At 49.2% G+C, this 14,822-nt stretch overlaps 1 protein-coding gene across 2 annotated transcripts in view; it reads right to left on the minus strand.

Annotated features, from left to right (window-relative positions):
- SMOC2 (SPARC related modular calcium binding 2) overlaps positions 1–4,372 on the minus strand; it is a 156,331-nt gene extending 151,959 nt beyond the window's left edge. For both annotated transcript variants that reach the window (XM_059941848.1, XM_059941847.1), the window contains exon 1: positions 4,070–4,372. In XM_059941848.1, the coding sequence (XP_059797831.1) occupies positions 4,070–4,153 (84 nt within the window). In that variant the 5' untranslated portion in view covers positions 4,154–4,372. The remainder of the gene's footprint in view (positions 1–4,069) is intronic.
- Positions 4,373–14,822: the final 10,450 nt, after the last annotated feature.

The raw sequence follows: 14,822 nt of genomic DNA on the forward strand, positions 1-14,822 counted from the left end.
TCAATGCCCATTTACTGCACAATCTTGTTATAGCCTGAAGTTGCTTATAGTTTTATTTATGGTCTTGATTTCAAGTCAAAATTAAAGTTACTCCTCCAGATGTTTGGGTTTTTAGTCGCCATGTAAATGGGCTTCTAGGTTGGAAAATTTTGATGATGTTTAGTTTCCTTTTCCTTAACCACCTCCGTGGTCCGTCTTCTGCTGATGAATGAAACGCAGCCTTCCCAGAGCAGCAAATGTACTCAGAGCATTTGCAGTGGGAGAAGAAAGAAACCATAATCATTCCCGGAGAGCCTGGGCAGTGAGTGAGAACCGCATCAGCAGGACGGTCCACAGTCGCCCTGGAGCTGGAGGGGTTCGCTAACATCCCAGCATCATTAACATTCGACCCTCTTGTGCCAGTAATGACACACTGTCACACGGCTATGTGAGCAAATCCTGCCTTCCCAACTCCTTCCTTCTCTTTCAAGGCAAACAAATACGCACAGGGGTGGAAAACAGCCACTTCAACTCTGTCGGTACACGTCTCCCCGACCGACAAGTCCTTTGCCCTCACCGTGTGCTGGAGGCCAGCCAGGCTGGGAGGGAAGGGGCAGGGTCGAGCTGGACCATTCTCAGAGGAGACCCGGCTAACAGTGCAGGGAAGCCCTCCGCCCTGCCTAGGGACGAAAAACAGCCTCGGGTTGGATTTCTAAGCATCTGGATCACGGCAGTGTCCGGGGCTCCAACAGGGCCTCTGGAATACGGATACGGCAGAGCCTTGCTGGTTAGGCTGCTGGGAGATCCACGAGAAAACACACACAAGGTGCCCTTGGAGCAAAGAAAGCTCAGGTAGTGGACACGAACCGGGGAAGCATCCTCACGGGTGGCCAGAAGCCACGTGAGAAGGGAGGCTATTGGCCTCTGCGTTCTAAGTGTGGGCAGAATTCCCCTCAGGCAGCTCTAAAGTCAATCCACTTGCTCCCCCCAGACACTCTGGGGAAGGGGTCACGGGGCATGTTGCGCCTCACACCCCGGAAGGAAACACCCAGGTCCGGGTTTACTGGCTGTCTGTCAAAATCCGTATAACTGCACCTATGATGGAGTATGAACTGTGATCATCTCTGAGGAATATAATGATGTGTAACCAGACGACTTATACTGGAAGTTATTCCCTAGTCTCAGCCATGAGCACAAATTTTTTAAAAAGTCAACCATTCTCATGAAAAATGGACATGATCTGGCCTTAGAAGAAGAAGGAAGAAATAGAGGGGGACCCAAGATTCGGGAAGGGTCAATACACTTCACAACACCATCTGCTGATTGGAAACAACACGGGACTCGTGGATGACCAGGCGATTATGCAAACCCTCAGAAAGTCCTAGGAAAACACACAGAGGTGCCATTTCTGAAGAATAACTTAGGTGGGAAAAACAAAGATAATTATCAAGCAAAGCAGATTCTCTTAGTCTTAAACAGCAAGTAGCAGAGGTGATCAAACCCACCGACACATTCTGGCAACACTGTCCCCCAAACCAAGACCGTTCACTATGGGGAGAGGAAGACAAAGGCGTCATCCAGGGAAGCCAGCAACAAGCTCCTAACCCCCAGAGGCGGTGCATCTTCCTGTCTCTACGTGAGAAGAAAAGGTGGGACAGAAGGGGGCAGACAGGCGAGTTTTCTCACTTGCCCGTCCACGCCGACACCATCCACCTCTGTAAAGCTCATACTCACCCAGGGAAAAGCCCAATGCTCTACACACACATCCCTGACAGACAGAACCACCGTGAGGCCAGTGTCCCCACACCTAAATGACACAGCCACCTGTGAAAACCATGGCATCGGGACCAACGCCACGGCTGCCATCAGAAACAAGGTGAATTACAGAACAGACACATGCCGGGTACGTATACTAAAAGCCTTATCTTTAATCCCAGCAGCGTGCTAAACAGAAGGGATTGCTTTATCCCCACTTTACAGATAAGAACACTGAAAATTAAGAAAGCTGAGTAACTTGCCTAGGGTCACACATCCAGAAGACGCCTAGTGATCACTCCCAGGCTCCCAGGGACGGGCGCTGTCTCTCTGATTTATTAAAGATCAGATGTAAATCTTGCAGAGAGAAAGCCATTGCTCTGGAAACAAGAGACCCCCAAATACTGGGAAACGATCTGAAAAGAGATGAGCACCAGAGAAAAACCCAGCACCTCCGACATTCCCTCACGGCCCATGAGCAAAACTTCTTGATGCCTTAGATGGGAGGGGGGAGAGTTTGCCAAAATATGTTGTGGCTTTAAGCTTTTCTCCTGGGCGCAAAAGCAGCACAGCGCTTTATTTGCAAAAGCAGTTTTAAGGCAAAAAGTTTCCTCGGGAAGTACAGTCAAAGGGGGCCACATAGGTACCATTTCCGCACAAGAATCCCACCTGTAGCTGGCATCACTGCCACCGGGGACTCCTGAGAGCAGCCTTGGGAAGGCAAAGGACGAGGGGCTTAAAGTAAATGCTTAACTAAGAAGAGTGGAGGGGAGAAAAAAGAAGAAAACTTGTAGAGATTTCAGTTATTCCCATAACTAACGCCCTATTCTGCTTTTCCAACCCAGGAGGTTCCCTGAGGGGAGCAGCCAGATGACGTGTACTCTGGGCACTTTCAGAAAATCTGTGGCCACCATACATAACCTGCTGCTTCAGCTCTGGAAGAAACGTGGGGTCTCATTTTGAGACTTGGTCTCAGTTTCTCTGCAGCCTTGGATGCGCTATGGCGGGGGAGGGCGTCTAAGCGCCTATGTGTGTCTAGATGGATAGACACAGGGATACACAGAGCAAGTCTTGTTCCACCGCCCCTCTGCGGAGATAAAGGCTCTACAGGGAAAGCTGAGCGTGTGAAAACCTCCTTCAAGCTCCAGTTAACAGTTTCTAATCTACAAGTCATTTGTGAGACACAAGGCAGGGACCTCAGAAGAATTTTAGGTATGAACCGTGAACTCACTAACTCCCTCCTGGTACTGCTCGAAAGGAAAAAAAAAAAAAAAAAAAAAAAAGAGGCTCCGGGGACTGCTTGAGCTTTGCTGAAAAGCAGAACCCGACTATGGCCCGTCTCACCCGTCGGTATTTTCGAAACAATAAACGCCTTCAGGACGAGTCCCCGGCCACTTAAAAGCATCTCCCCACCAGAGGTGTTCTCTCTCCCTTCGTGTTTTCTCAAGCACTTGTTCAAAAACACATTTAAGTGGAATGTTTTCATTTCTGCAGATTGCATTAATTATGGGTTTGCAAACACTGCAAGCCCACGAGGTCTGCCCGAGCCGGGGGCTGGGACACCCGGGACCGGCCGGCGGCCGGCGGCTTGGCTCGGCCTCTGCGCGGAGCTCCGCGCTTGGCACTGCGCTGGGCGGCCGGGCCCCGCCGAAAAGTCGCAGCTAAGAAAGCAAAAGCCGCCGCGGTCGGTGCGGTGACCCTGGCGCTCGGTACACCCGGCGCGGGGGCCCCGGGGCCGGGGAGCGCAGGACGCGGAGCCCCCGGGGGCCCCCAATTTCTGCCTGCTTAGAGGAAGGAAAACAATTTCACTCGTCGTGTCATCTGCTTCCTCCAAGTGCACGTAGGGAGGGTCTCCGGCAGGGTCAGGCAAAGCTTGCGGGGCCCACGAGCAGGGCCCCCTCGCCAGGCAAGCGCCACGCGGTCCGCGCGGCCGCGCGCCGAGAGCCGAGCCCGGGGCCCACCGGGCCGGGTGGGCGCCGAGGCCCCGCCGGGGCCGCCCTCGGACAGTCCGCCGGGCGGCGCCCTCGTCCCCAGACCTCGTTTCCGCGCGCGGCCCTGCGCACCCCCCGTGGCTGGGCCGGCACGGGACCCCCGAAAGCACCCCCGGCCCGTCCGCCCGTGCCGGGGGGACCCCAGCAGCCCCGCGCGCGCACGCCGCCGACCCGCCCAGGCCCCACCTGCTCGGGCCGCGCGGGCGGAAGGAGGCGCCACCTCCCCGAGGGTCACCTGCTCCCCGCGCCTGGGCGCTTTGGCCGGAGGGGACCGTGGGGACCCCGCCGGACCCGGGCAGGAGGCGGCACGGCGCCACCGCCAGGTCCCCGGGGCCGGGACTCACCGTGAGCGCCGAGAACTTCTGCGCGGGCGCCGGCGGGAGCAGCCCCGCGAGCAGCGGCAGCCAGCAGAGCCGGGGGAGCAGCATGGTGACCGGGCGCGGGGCCGGCGGGGCTCTCGGCCCCCGAGGGCGAGGGCGGCGCTCGGAGCTGCGGCCGCGCCCTGCGCGCTGGCACGGCGGCCGGGGAGCCGGCGGAGGGGCTTCTCGGGGTCCTCTTCCCCAGCGCTCCGGGCGGCCCGGACTCAACCAGCTGCCCTCCCGGCACCCGGCGGTCCTCCGCGTCCTCTGCGGCTTCCCTGGCTCCTGTCAAATAACTCCCGAGCTTCCCGGATCCTCCTCCCGCCCGCCTGCCCGCCCTCCGCCCTCCGCCCTCCCTCCCCCCAGCCCCACCTCCCGCGCCCGCCGCCGCGCCCCGCTCGCTGGGCTCGGACGCCCGCTCTGCCGAGGGGCCGCCCCGGCGCGGGCCTGCGGGAGCAGGAGATGGAGAGGGGGCCACCAGGGCTGTGCTGTATCTCGTGGGTGCTGCGTGTGCCTGCCTCCTTCCCTGCACGCGCGCACACACACGCACACGCGTGCACACACGCACGCAAATGCACACACGCGGACACGCACACGCGTGCCCACGCCAACGCGCGCGCACCCTGGGAGAGCTCCCGGCACGACCACAAGATGCGCATCGCCCTCCTCCCATCCCAGGGCCCTGACCCGGTCCGCGCAAGACCGGCTCTAGTGGCCGCTTCATCCCACAGAGTTAACTCGAAGCCTAGGTCAGTCCCCAACCATCCTTGGGTCTCCTGGAACTCTGGGCTCTAATGCTACCTCGTCCAGCCCAGAATGTCGCCTGTCAAATTTGCTGATTGATTAGCTGGCTCTCCAGTAAGGGCAGCTGTCAGCACCACCCGCAACACCGTCCAGAAGATTCAAGGAGTGTGGCGCACCTACAGCATGTTTTTGCAGGTGAATCCACTCGGGGGCTTTTAGGGGACCTAGAGATCTCGGGTCTGACTTGCACGTAGCAGTGACCTGGGGCAAGTGTGGCTGGCGGGAATGTGGCTGCTTTTAAAGCGTTTCAGGTGTTTATGAAGCAAGCACAGGGGGTGTAGAGGTTGCAGACTCGTCGGTGGAGACTGGTGGGAAACCAAGAGAATTTTGCACTCTGGACAGTATCCATTGCAGACAACATTGCTGAAATAGTTTCTCCTTGGCTTACAGCTTTACAGGAAAAAGCCCTAATTCTAGCTCACACAGAAAACCAAAGGAGTGAAGATTTTCAAGAACAATGCTTCGATTGACTTGTCAGGGGCACTGAGAAAAAGAACAAAACACAAAATCCAAATCGGATTTTTTAACCCCATGTTTAATCCGAAGCTTTGGCAATGAGTTGGGGAGTGGGCAGGGCAGTATCAGCAGATTTGGGGCCTGGCTGTTGAGACAAAGGCGGGGCTGTTCCAACCACTGGGTCCCACACGGGAGAGGGAGGTAGAGGTCTTGGTATTTTCAGGAGGAAAGCAACACACATAGAGCCATGGAAAGATGGGGAAGAAAAGTGTCTCCTCTTGAAAGAGGGCTGCTCTGTGAATTCTCCTTCAAATTCCAGAGCCCAGAAAATCTATTAAGTACTTAAACACATTCCTCCTGGCTTGAGGGCTCAGAAGGAAATTATAATAAAACTGGGACTGCTCTTGGGTCTGAGAAACAGGTGAGCAGAGCAGCTGTAGATGGCGAAGTAACTAAGGAATGCTGGTAGGAAACGTTAATAAAAAATCGAGGTAAAACTACAAAGTAAATACTGCATACGGCTAATTCTAAGATCATCCAAAGAGGAAATTTTGCATATGAAACCTTTAAAAGCATTTGCTGCTAAAAATTTTGTTTTTACTTTCTACTTTACTGAGAGAACTACAAGCCGATAGCTGAAATACTTATTTGCTATTGTGCACTTTTCTATAGAAGTCAAAAGACTGAAAGCATGTTCATTCATTCACCCTCACAACTTCAAGATGAAGAACAAAGCAAAAGAGGGCAAATGTCTTAGTCAGAGCACATGAGCAACAAAGGCAGGACCAGACCCCAGATGCCAAAACTTGCAATTCTGGCTTTTCTACCGCACCTCCTTTCAGGTAGGGAGAAGCAGGGGAGGGGGCAAAAGAAACCCCCGTGGCTCTCTAGCTTTTTATTCAAGAATCTCAACACATCTCTCACGTATTAACCACAAAACCTCAGGGAGTCCAGAAAGATAAATGAAATGTAATGTCCAAAGACTGTTGGTTCAGGCCGGAGGTTCTCACAGGGTCCTGAATGCCAAGTGCTAGTTTCTGAGAGAAGCTGGAAGTAGAGCTGGGAGACAAGCAGTTTCCATTTTTACGGAGAAAAATAATACATTTATTAAAAACACTGGGAAATAGTTATGTCTGTCTGTCATTCTTATGTCTCCAAGAAAGTTATTACTGGCATGGATACCAGATGGGTGCAGTGTTAGAAAGAATACATTCACTTAGTTCAAAATTAAGACAGGAAATAATCAGCTCAATGTTTTCCAAACAGTCCCTACAGGACAGACAAGCCTGTTGAAGAAGTTCCCTTCTCTTGGAAATGTGAAGATAAGGGCCCATTCTAAATTGTGAATTATGGATTCAGAATTTAAATTTTTGTCACTGATGAACCTTATGATAAAGAGAAACTAATGACCCACTACTCCAGCCATCCTCACATTTCTGAACTGACTTTCCCTCTTAGGCCATCAGCAAAATGCTGTATAAGGCATACTGGCTTACTTTTTTATTTATTTTACTATGCTAAAATTGCAAAAGGATTTTTTTTCTTGCTGTAGGCATGATATAATTTAATTATTATTTCTGGCTAATTCGTGTTTGGCCAGAAAAATTTTGTCAGCTCATTTTCCCACCTCAATAGGCAAAGGATAAGATCTTTAACCAAATGTCCCTGCTGATTCGGTGTCTCACAGAACTTACCTGGGAGTCACTCATCCTGAGGGTCAGCTGAGTGGGCATGAGCGAGCCCTGGCCAGTGTGTGTGCCCTGGATGTCACCCCACCCAGCAATCACTGTCAATCACTTATTAATATGTTCTCCCAGTTTCTGCTTAACTCTGGCAAGAAGAGTCTTTGAAGTTCACTCTCTTTCCCCTGGGTAAATTCTGGATAATTGTCCCCTCTGTGTCCCTGTGTGTCCTGTCAACTCTCAGAATTACCCCCAGAGTTTACCTCTGTCCAAGAGAATTGGCAGTTTCCGGTGGTTTCTGGACTCTCCGGCCTCTTCTTTGCCTCTTCACCTGGATGAGCTCTGTCTTCCCTTAAGTTTGTTCTCTTCAGCCCATGACCCTCACATCAGTCCTGGGCTTTTAGCCCAAGCCCCCCAACTCCAGAAACCCGAGTGCCAAGGAGGGGGTCACAGACAGACAGAGCTGACTGTGGTCTGACACAGTTAGACAGTGCTCGGGGAGCTGGCCTTCGCCGCGACCGTGAGACTAAGTCAGTGGGATAGGTTCTGTTAAGGCACAGACTGGATGGACCCTTAGCCTGACCCAAGCCTCTTGTCCCTATTTGTAGACATTTAAGTAACAGATAACTTGAATCTGTCTCTGTTCTCAATAAAATCATGTGGACAAATTTCTTCTGCCATCTCACGATGCCTGATGATATGTATTATGACAACACTTTTCAGGCACTTTATGGAAATTTTTAATAGATTGGAATGTGCTGGGTGTTTGATACAAGTCATCTAATTAACTCGATGGAAACTCAGCAAAGCCCATATATTACAGATGATAAAAATAAGGCCAAGGAGATTACAGGGCCAGCCCAGGTTTACAGGAGTAGTAAGTGGTAGGAGAAGGACCCTAGCCCAGCTTGGACCCCGCAGTGCCGATCCTTCCTCCACACCGTCCACACCTTTGAGCCACAGAGACGCCATCACCGCCTGGCGCTGCTTGGCATATTACTTCAGATCCACCACCAAACAAGTAAAAAAAGCACTTTGCAGTTGTTTTTGATTCACTGGTGATGCTTCAATCCCACTGCAGTGTTTTCCAAGGTAAGGTTTAACGTTTTCAAAGAAAGTTCTGTTTCGCAAAGCCAAGTACAAAATTGCTACTTTTACAGTGAGCATGTTCCCTCTAAAGTTGACAGGACACGACTGCATCATTCCGAAAGGATGTATTTCTGCTGCCAGAGACAAACCCAGTCTAAGGAACCAACCTTCCATCAGGTCAAACATGGCACAGCTGCCAAGAGCCAGCACAGGCTCCTTGAAATCTGTTTGTATCCAGAACAACCAGAAGCGATTTCTGCCTTTCCATTCATGAAATCACGTTTATTAGTATATGAAATGTATAGAATATAACAGCTACAGAGCTAAAGTAATAATAATTTAAAGAGCCCATCACTACCAAGACTAATGATGGTGGGCATGTGAGAGTGGAGAGATGCAGAGCTAGTCAAATGTATAGCAGCCAAACTCCTCCTAACTCAGATGACTTAAACTACCTTTGGAGTCTCCCTCCTTATTAACCACAATGGAGGCATCTTTTCTTTTTGTGAGACCTGCCTTTAGAGGGAAGGAAAAAGTTTTTAAATGGCAACAGAAATATGACTCGCCAGAAACACTCTATGGCCTATGGACCACACAGATATGAGCTATACCAACAGAAAGCAGTGTAAGAAGATACTCCAATTAAGAAACCTTTCAATTACCTTCAGAAACCCCTCACCCTTCCTTAGCCTAGTGCACATGCCAGGATGGTATTCCATTAAAACCCTCCTCTCCCCCACTCTAAGCTGAATATTAAAATGCAGCCACCCAAAGTTAGTAGAAGGAAGGAAATAACAAAGATAGACTAGAAATCAATGAAATAGGGACTAAAAAGACAATAGAAAAGGTCGACAAAACTAAGAGCTGGTTCTCTGAAAAGCTAAACTAAATCGACAAACCTTTAGCTAGACCCACCAAGAGGAAAGAGAGAGCACTCAAATAAATAAAATCAGAAATAAAAGAGAAGTTACAGCTGATACCATAGAAATACAAAGGGTCATAAGAGATTACTATGATCAATTATATGCCAAATTGGACAACCTAGAAGAAATGGATAAACTCCTAGAAACATACAACCTACAAAAGCTGAATCATGAAGAAATAGAAAATCTTACTAGCAAGGGAAATTAATCAGTAAATAAAAACTTCCCAGCAAACAAAAGTCCTGGACCAGCTGACTTCATTGGTGAATTGTACCAAATGTTCAGAGAAGAATTAATACCAATCCTCATCAAACTCTTCCAAAAATTAGAATAGGAGGGAACACTTCCAAACTCATTTTACCAGGCAAGCATCATCCTGATATGAAACCAGACAAGGATGCCACCAGGAAAGGAAATTACAGGCCAATATCCCTGATGAACATAGATGCAAAAATCCAAAACAAAATATTAGCAAACCTAATTCAACCATACATTGAAATGATCATACATCATGATCAAGTGGGATTTATTCCAGGGATGCAAGGATGGTTCAACATCCATAAATCAATCAACATGATACACCATTTTAACAAAATGAAAGGTAAAAATTATATGATCATCTCAATAGATGCAGAAAATGCTTTGACAAAATTCAACACCCACTTATGATAAAAACTCTCAACAAAGTGGGTATAGAGGGAACATACTTCAACATAGTAAAGGTCATATATGACAAGCCCACAGCTAACATCATACTCAATGGTGAAAAATCAAAAGCTTTTCCTCTAAGATCAGGAACAAGACAAAGATGTCTAGTCTCACCACTTTTATTCAACACAGTGCTGGAAGTCTTAGCCACAGCAATTAATGAAAGAAATTGAAGAAAATACAAATAAGTGGAAAGATATTTTATGTTCATTGATTGGAAGAATTCATATTATTAAAAAGTCCATACTATCCAAAGCAATGTACAGATTCAATGCAATCCCTATCAAAATTCCAATGGTACTTTTCACAGAAGTAGAACAATTCTAAAATCTGCACAGACCCATAAAAGACCCCAAATAGCCAAAGCAATATTGAGAAAGAAGAATGAAGCTGGAGGCATCATACATCTTGATTCCAAATTATATTACAAACCTATAGTAATTAAAACAGTATGGTATTGCATAAAAACAGACACATAGATTAATGGAACAGAATAAAGAGCCCAGAAATAAACCTATGCATATATGGTCAATTAATTTATGACAAAGGATCTAAAAATCTACAGTGGGGAAAAGACAGTCTCTTCAACAAATGGTGTTGGGAAACCTGGACAGCCACATGCAAAAGAATGACTCTGACCCCCTATCTTACACCTTCCACAAAAATTAACTCCAAATGGATTAAAGACTTGAAGATAAAACCTGAAACCCTAAAACTCCTAGAAGAAAACAGATGGTAAGCTGCTTGACGTGGGTTCTTGGTGATGAGATGTTCAACATAAGATGTGCATCATTCGGTTTCACAGGAGACCTCTCCCTCTCTCTCCCTCTCTCTCTCTCTCTCTCTCTCTCTCTCTCTCTCTCTCTCTATATATATATATATATATATATATATATATATATATTTCCATGGAAACTATTTCCATGGAAACACATCTTGATTTACTAGGAGAGAATCTTGACTATTCAGATTGAATCTGTTATCTAGAAGGAGGTTCAAGGATACTAAAGAAATCTGCTTTAATCAGACAGTGCAACTAATATTACAATCTCTTAAACATCTGCTTAATGTTTAATTAAGGGAGAGTTTGTAAGTTCTTGAGCTTTTGAAGAACATCATTTGGAATGCTGGTCAGCATGAAAGTATGCTTGAAAAGATTTAGCCAAAAAAGAATGTCCTCAAATTTTATTTTTTTGTTTATTATTTAGTGTTGGTGATGGGGATCATCAGGGGCTATTTCTAGTCCTTTATTGATTTAGAGAATTGTTTTGTCATTTTAAGAATTTGTCAGGTTATTTTTTAACTCTTCAGTAATTGTTTACATTCCTAATTTATTTTCCGCCTATAAAATATTGGAACATAGAAAACACAGTCAATAGGAAGCATGCTGTTATTTTTTCTACCACTACGAAAGGAGAAAATGTTTCCAATTAAGTCATGACACAACAGAGTCTTACAAATGGTTTAGGATCCATCCCCATCAGAGATGCCCAAATGTATAAAATCGGGTGTCTGCTCTCTGCTGTTGGAACAATGGTGATAGCTAATGATGGGTTTGTTTTATATTTAGGTTTATTAATTTTGGTCAAAATAAGAGAAGTACATACCCATTAGAGCAAAGAGAAAAAAAAGAAACCAACAAAAGAGGAGCCCAATCCGCAGCCCAAGTTCACTCAGCGACAGTGGTCGGGACTTCCTTGCTCTCTACAGAAATCCCTCCAAAGAGAGGGCAGTAGAGTTTCTGAAGCCACAAAGTTACAAGGGAAAAGAGAGCAGAAAAGGAGACGACGTGGGGGAAGATTGCAAAAGTGGGAAGGCAAATGCCCATGTGGAAATGACCTGACCGATGGCAGAGGGAAAGGCCAGGGGACCGTCGGGAGGCTGGAGTCTGCAGACAAAGCTCTGGGCCCAGCTGAAAACTCACAGGACCAAGAAGCCCATCCTCTCCCACAGAAGAGCGAGACTATTCCTGCTCAAGGCAGCAGGACCAGGGCTTGGGGACTGCTGCGTGCCTGACACTGCCCAGAGCAGGGGGTGGAGGGCAGGGTCACACAGCGAAGGCTGGCCACCTCTGCTCTTGCCCCACTGCCCGGGCACAGACACCTCGCCTGGCCCCCAGGAGGTGGGTCGGGGGATGGCAGTGGGGGAGCTGAGGGCAGGACCCACCTGGGACTTCCTAACTGGTCCTGAGAGCAAACGTTGTCCCCTCCATCCCGGGACCAGGAGCTGAGCTGGCTAGGGAGGCAGACCTCCTTCCTGTGCCCCCCACTGGGAGGGAATCTGGGGTGGTCGCGATAGAGAGCCCGCCCCGCCTTCACCACAGCAACGAGGGAGCACATTCTGCGGGGCTCCTGCAGGAAGGAGGCCTCCCGGGAACCTCCGCCCACCAAGATGCGGGGAAAGGCAGGCGCTCTGAGGCCAGGAGCTGAAAGGATGCTCCTGCTTCCCCAGCCCCCAGACCAAGTCAGAGAAGGGGGCCGGATGGAGGGCCCCCTCTTCCAGCCTCCTCAGCCCTCAGGAGTGAGCCCCAGCCTCTACAGGGCGCCACAGCGGGCAGGCTGACCCCGGGGCCTCCTCCTGTAACTGCTGCACTCCTTGCCCAAAGTCCCTTCGGTGTCCTCACAGCAGGCATCCTGCTGCCCAAACGGCATGAATTGACCTACCCAAGTCTGACTTGCTTGCTAATATATTTACAGACACGAAACTAGGTCCTTCACAGTCAGGGGGACAAAGAGATCGTCGCCACCAAAGATACTTCTGTAAAAGTAGCAGCAGAGGTAACCTCCTTCCTGGTTTCCCTCCAGCGGTGCCCCACCCCGACCTGTTGAGGGCAGTGTGGGGTGGAAGGGGTGCCCTTGGGGCCACGCTGTGGGCAGTGGGTGGGCAGGAAGGAGAAGACGGGGATGCTGGGGTCTTCAAAGATTCCTTAAGAACCAGGATCTTGGGATGGGGTGGCTGAGGAATGCAGTGATTCTGTCATTTAAATAAAATTTAATTTTAAATACATTTTAAATTTAAATAAAGAAATGGAAACAAATGCCCAGCGGCAGAGAGAGTGGCTCGCCCACCCCTCCCCCACCCCTGGGTGCTCAGCATCCTTCCCAGGAAACAGAGAGCGGACAAAAGGGGCCCTCCAAACCGCGAACAGGACAGACGCTCTGCACACTCTCCTGGGAACCCCAAACACGTTCTGAGATTGAAAGCACCTCCAAGGGCTCGAAACAGGAAGGAAAATAGTCTGAAAATTCAGGCATATCCCCAGGAGCCAGCAGAGCAGACAAACGAGGACACAGCCCCTCAAACAGCCATAAGGAAAAGAAGATTTTTTGCAGGGAAGCACCAGTCAGGCTGGCCTCGGGCTGCTCAGCCATGCAAGGGTAACGAGAGATGAGAGAGTTACACACGCAGACGCACACACACGCACACACACATATAGACACACAAAGCGGGCAAACACGCACACATGCCTGCATGCACACACACACATATAGGCACACAAACATGCACAAACATGCACACATGCCTGCATGCACACTGACACACACACATATAGACACACAAAAGTGCACAAACATGCACGCATGCACACACACACACACAGACACACAAAAGTGAACAAACATGCACACATGCCTGCATGCACACACACACACATATAGACACACAAAAGTGCACAAACATGCACGCATGCCTGCATGCACACACACACATATAGGCACACAAACATGCACAAATATGCACGCATGCCTGCATGCACACACACACATATAGGCACACAAACATGCACAAATATGCACACATGCCTGCATGCACACTCACACACACACATATAGACACACAAACATGCACAAATATGCACGCATGCCTGCATGCACACACACACATATAGGCACACAAACATGCACAAATATGCACACATGCCTGCATGCACACTCACACACACACATATAGACACACAAACATGCACAAATATGCACACATGCCTGCATGCACACACACACATATAGGCACACAAACATGCACAAATATGCACACATGCCTGCATGCACACTCACACACACACATATAGACACACAAACATGCACAAATATGCACACATGCCTGCATGCACACTCACACACACACATATAGACACACAAAAGTGCACAAACATGCACGCATGCACACACACACAGACACACAAAAGTGAACAAACATGCACACATGCCTGCATGCACACACACACACACAAAAGTGAACAAACGTGCACACATGCCTGCATGCACACTCACACACACACATACAGACACACAAAAGTGAACAAACATGCACACATGCCTGCATGCACACACACACACACACACACACAAAAGTGCGGAAACATGTTCGCTTGCCTGCATGCACACACACATAGACACACAAAAGTGCATAAACATGCACACATGCCTACATGCACACACACACAGACACACATATAGACACACAAAAGTGCACAAACATGCATGCATGCCTGCATGCGCATGTGCGCGCGCACACACACACACACACACACACACTTGTGTCTCCACCAGGTTGCTCTGAGAATGTCACATGTTCAGCATGCTGGGTGGTTGCAGAGTGTCATTGCCTCTGTCCCTAACCAGGGCTGTCCCCACCCCACGGGCTCCCTTGCCAAGGACGCCCACTGCACAGGATTCAGACAAGGAAATGAGAGGGCAACCTTGCTGGTCACAAGTGTCGGGGGGGAAAAAGGATTTTAAATAACTTTCCACAGAATCGGGGGCAGGATAAAAAGCACCTGGTTAGAAATAGAGACTGACCGAGACACTGTGAGGATAAAATGACTGGTCAGTTGGTGTCTCGTACGGAGAGGAAAGGAAAGGAGAATAGGGGTCCCAGCTCGTGATGGCTGACAGGGCGCAGCTGCTCCCCAGGACGTTAAATCTTGCACAGGACCAGTGACTGCTCTGCTGGGTGCTGGCTGTGACAGGGACAGCGGTGTCCACACTACACCTGGCCCCTGCTCGTGGGCTCAGCACACAGGCGTCCGGAATGCACGACGTTCCTTCAGCTCAGAGCTGCCTGTGCAAGTGGTGT

The sequence above is a fragment of the Balaenoptera ricei genome, chromosome 12 (genome assembly GCF_028023285.1).
Source record: "Balaenoptera ricei isolate mBalRic1 chromosome 12, mBalRic1.hap2, whole genome shotgun sequence".
Classification (NCBI taxonomy): domain Eukaryota; kingdom Metazoa; phylum Chordata; class Mammalia; order Artiodactyla; family Balaenopteridae; genus Balaenoptera; species Balaenoptera ricei.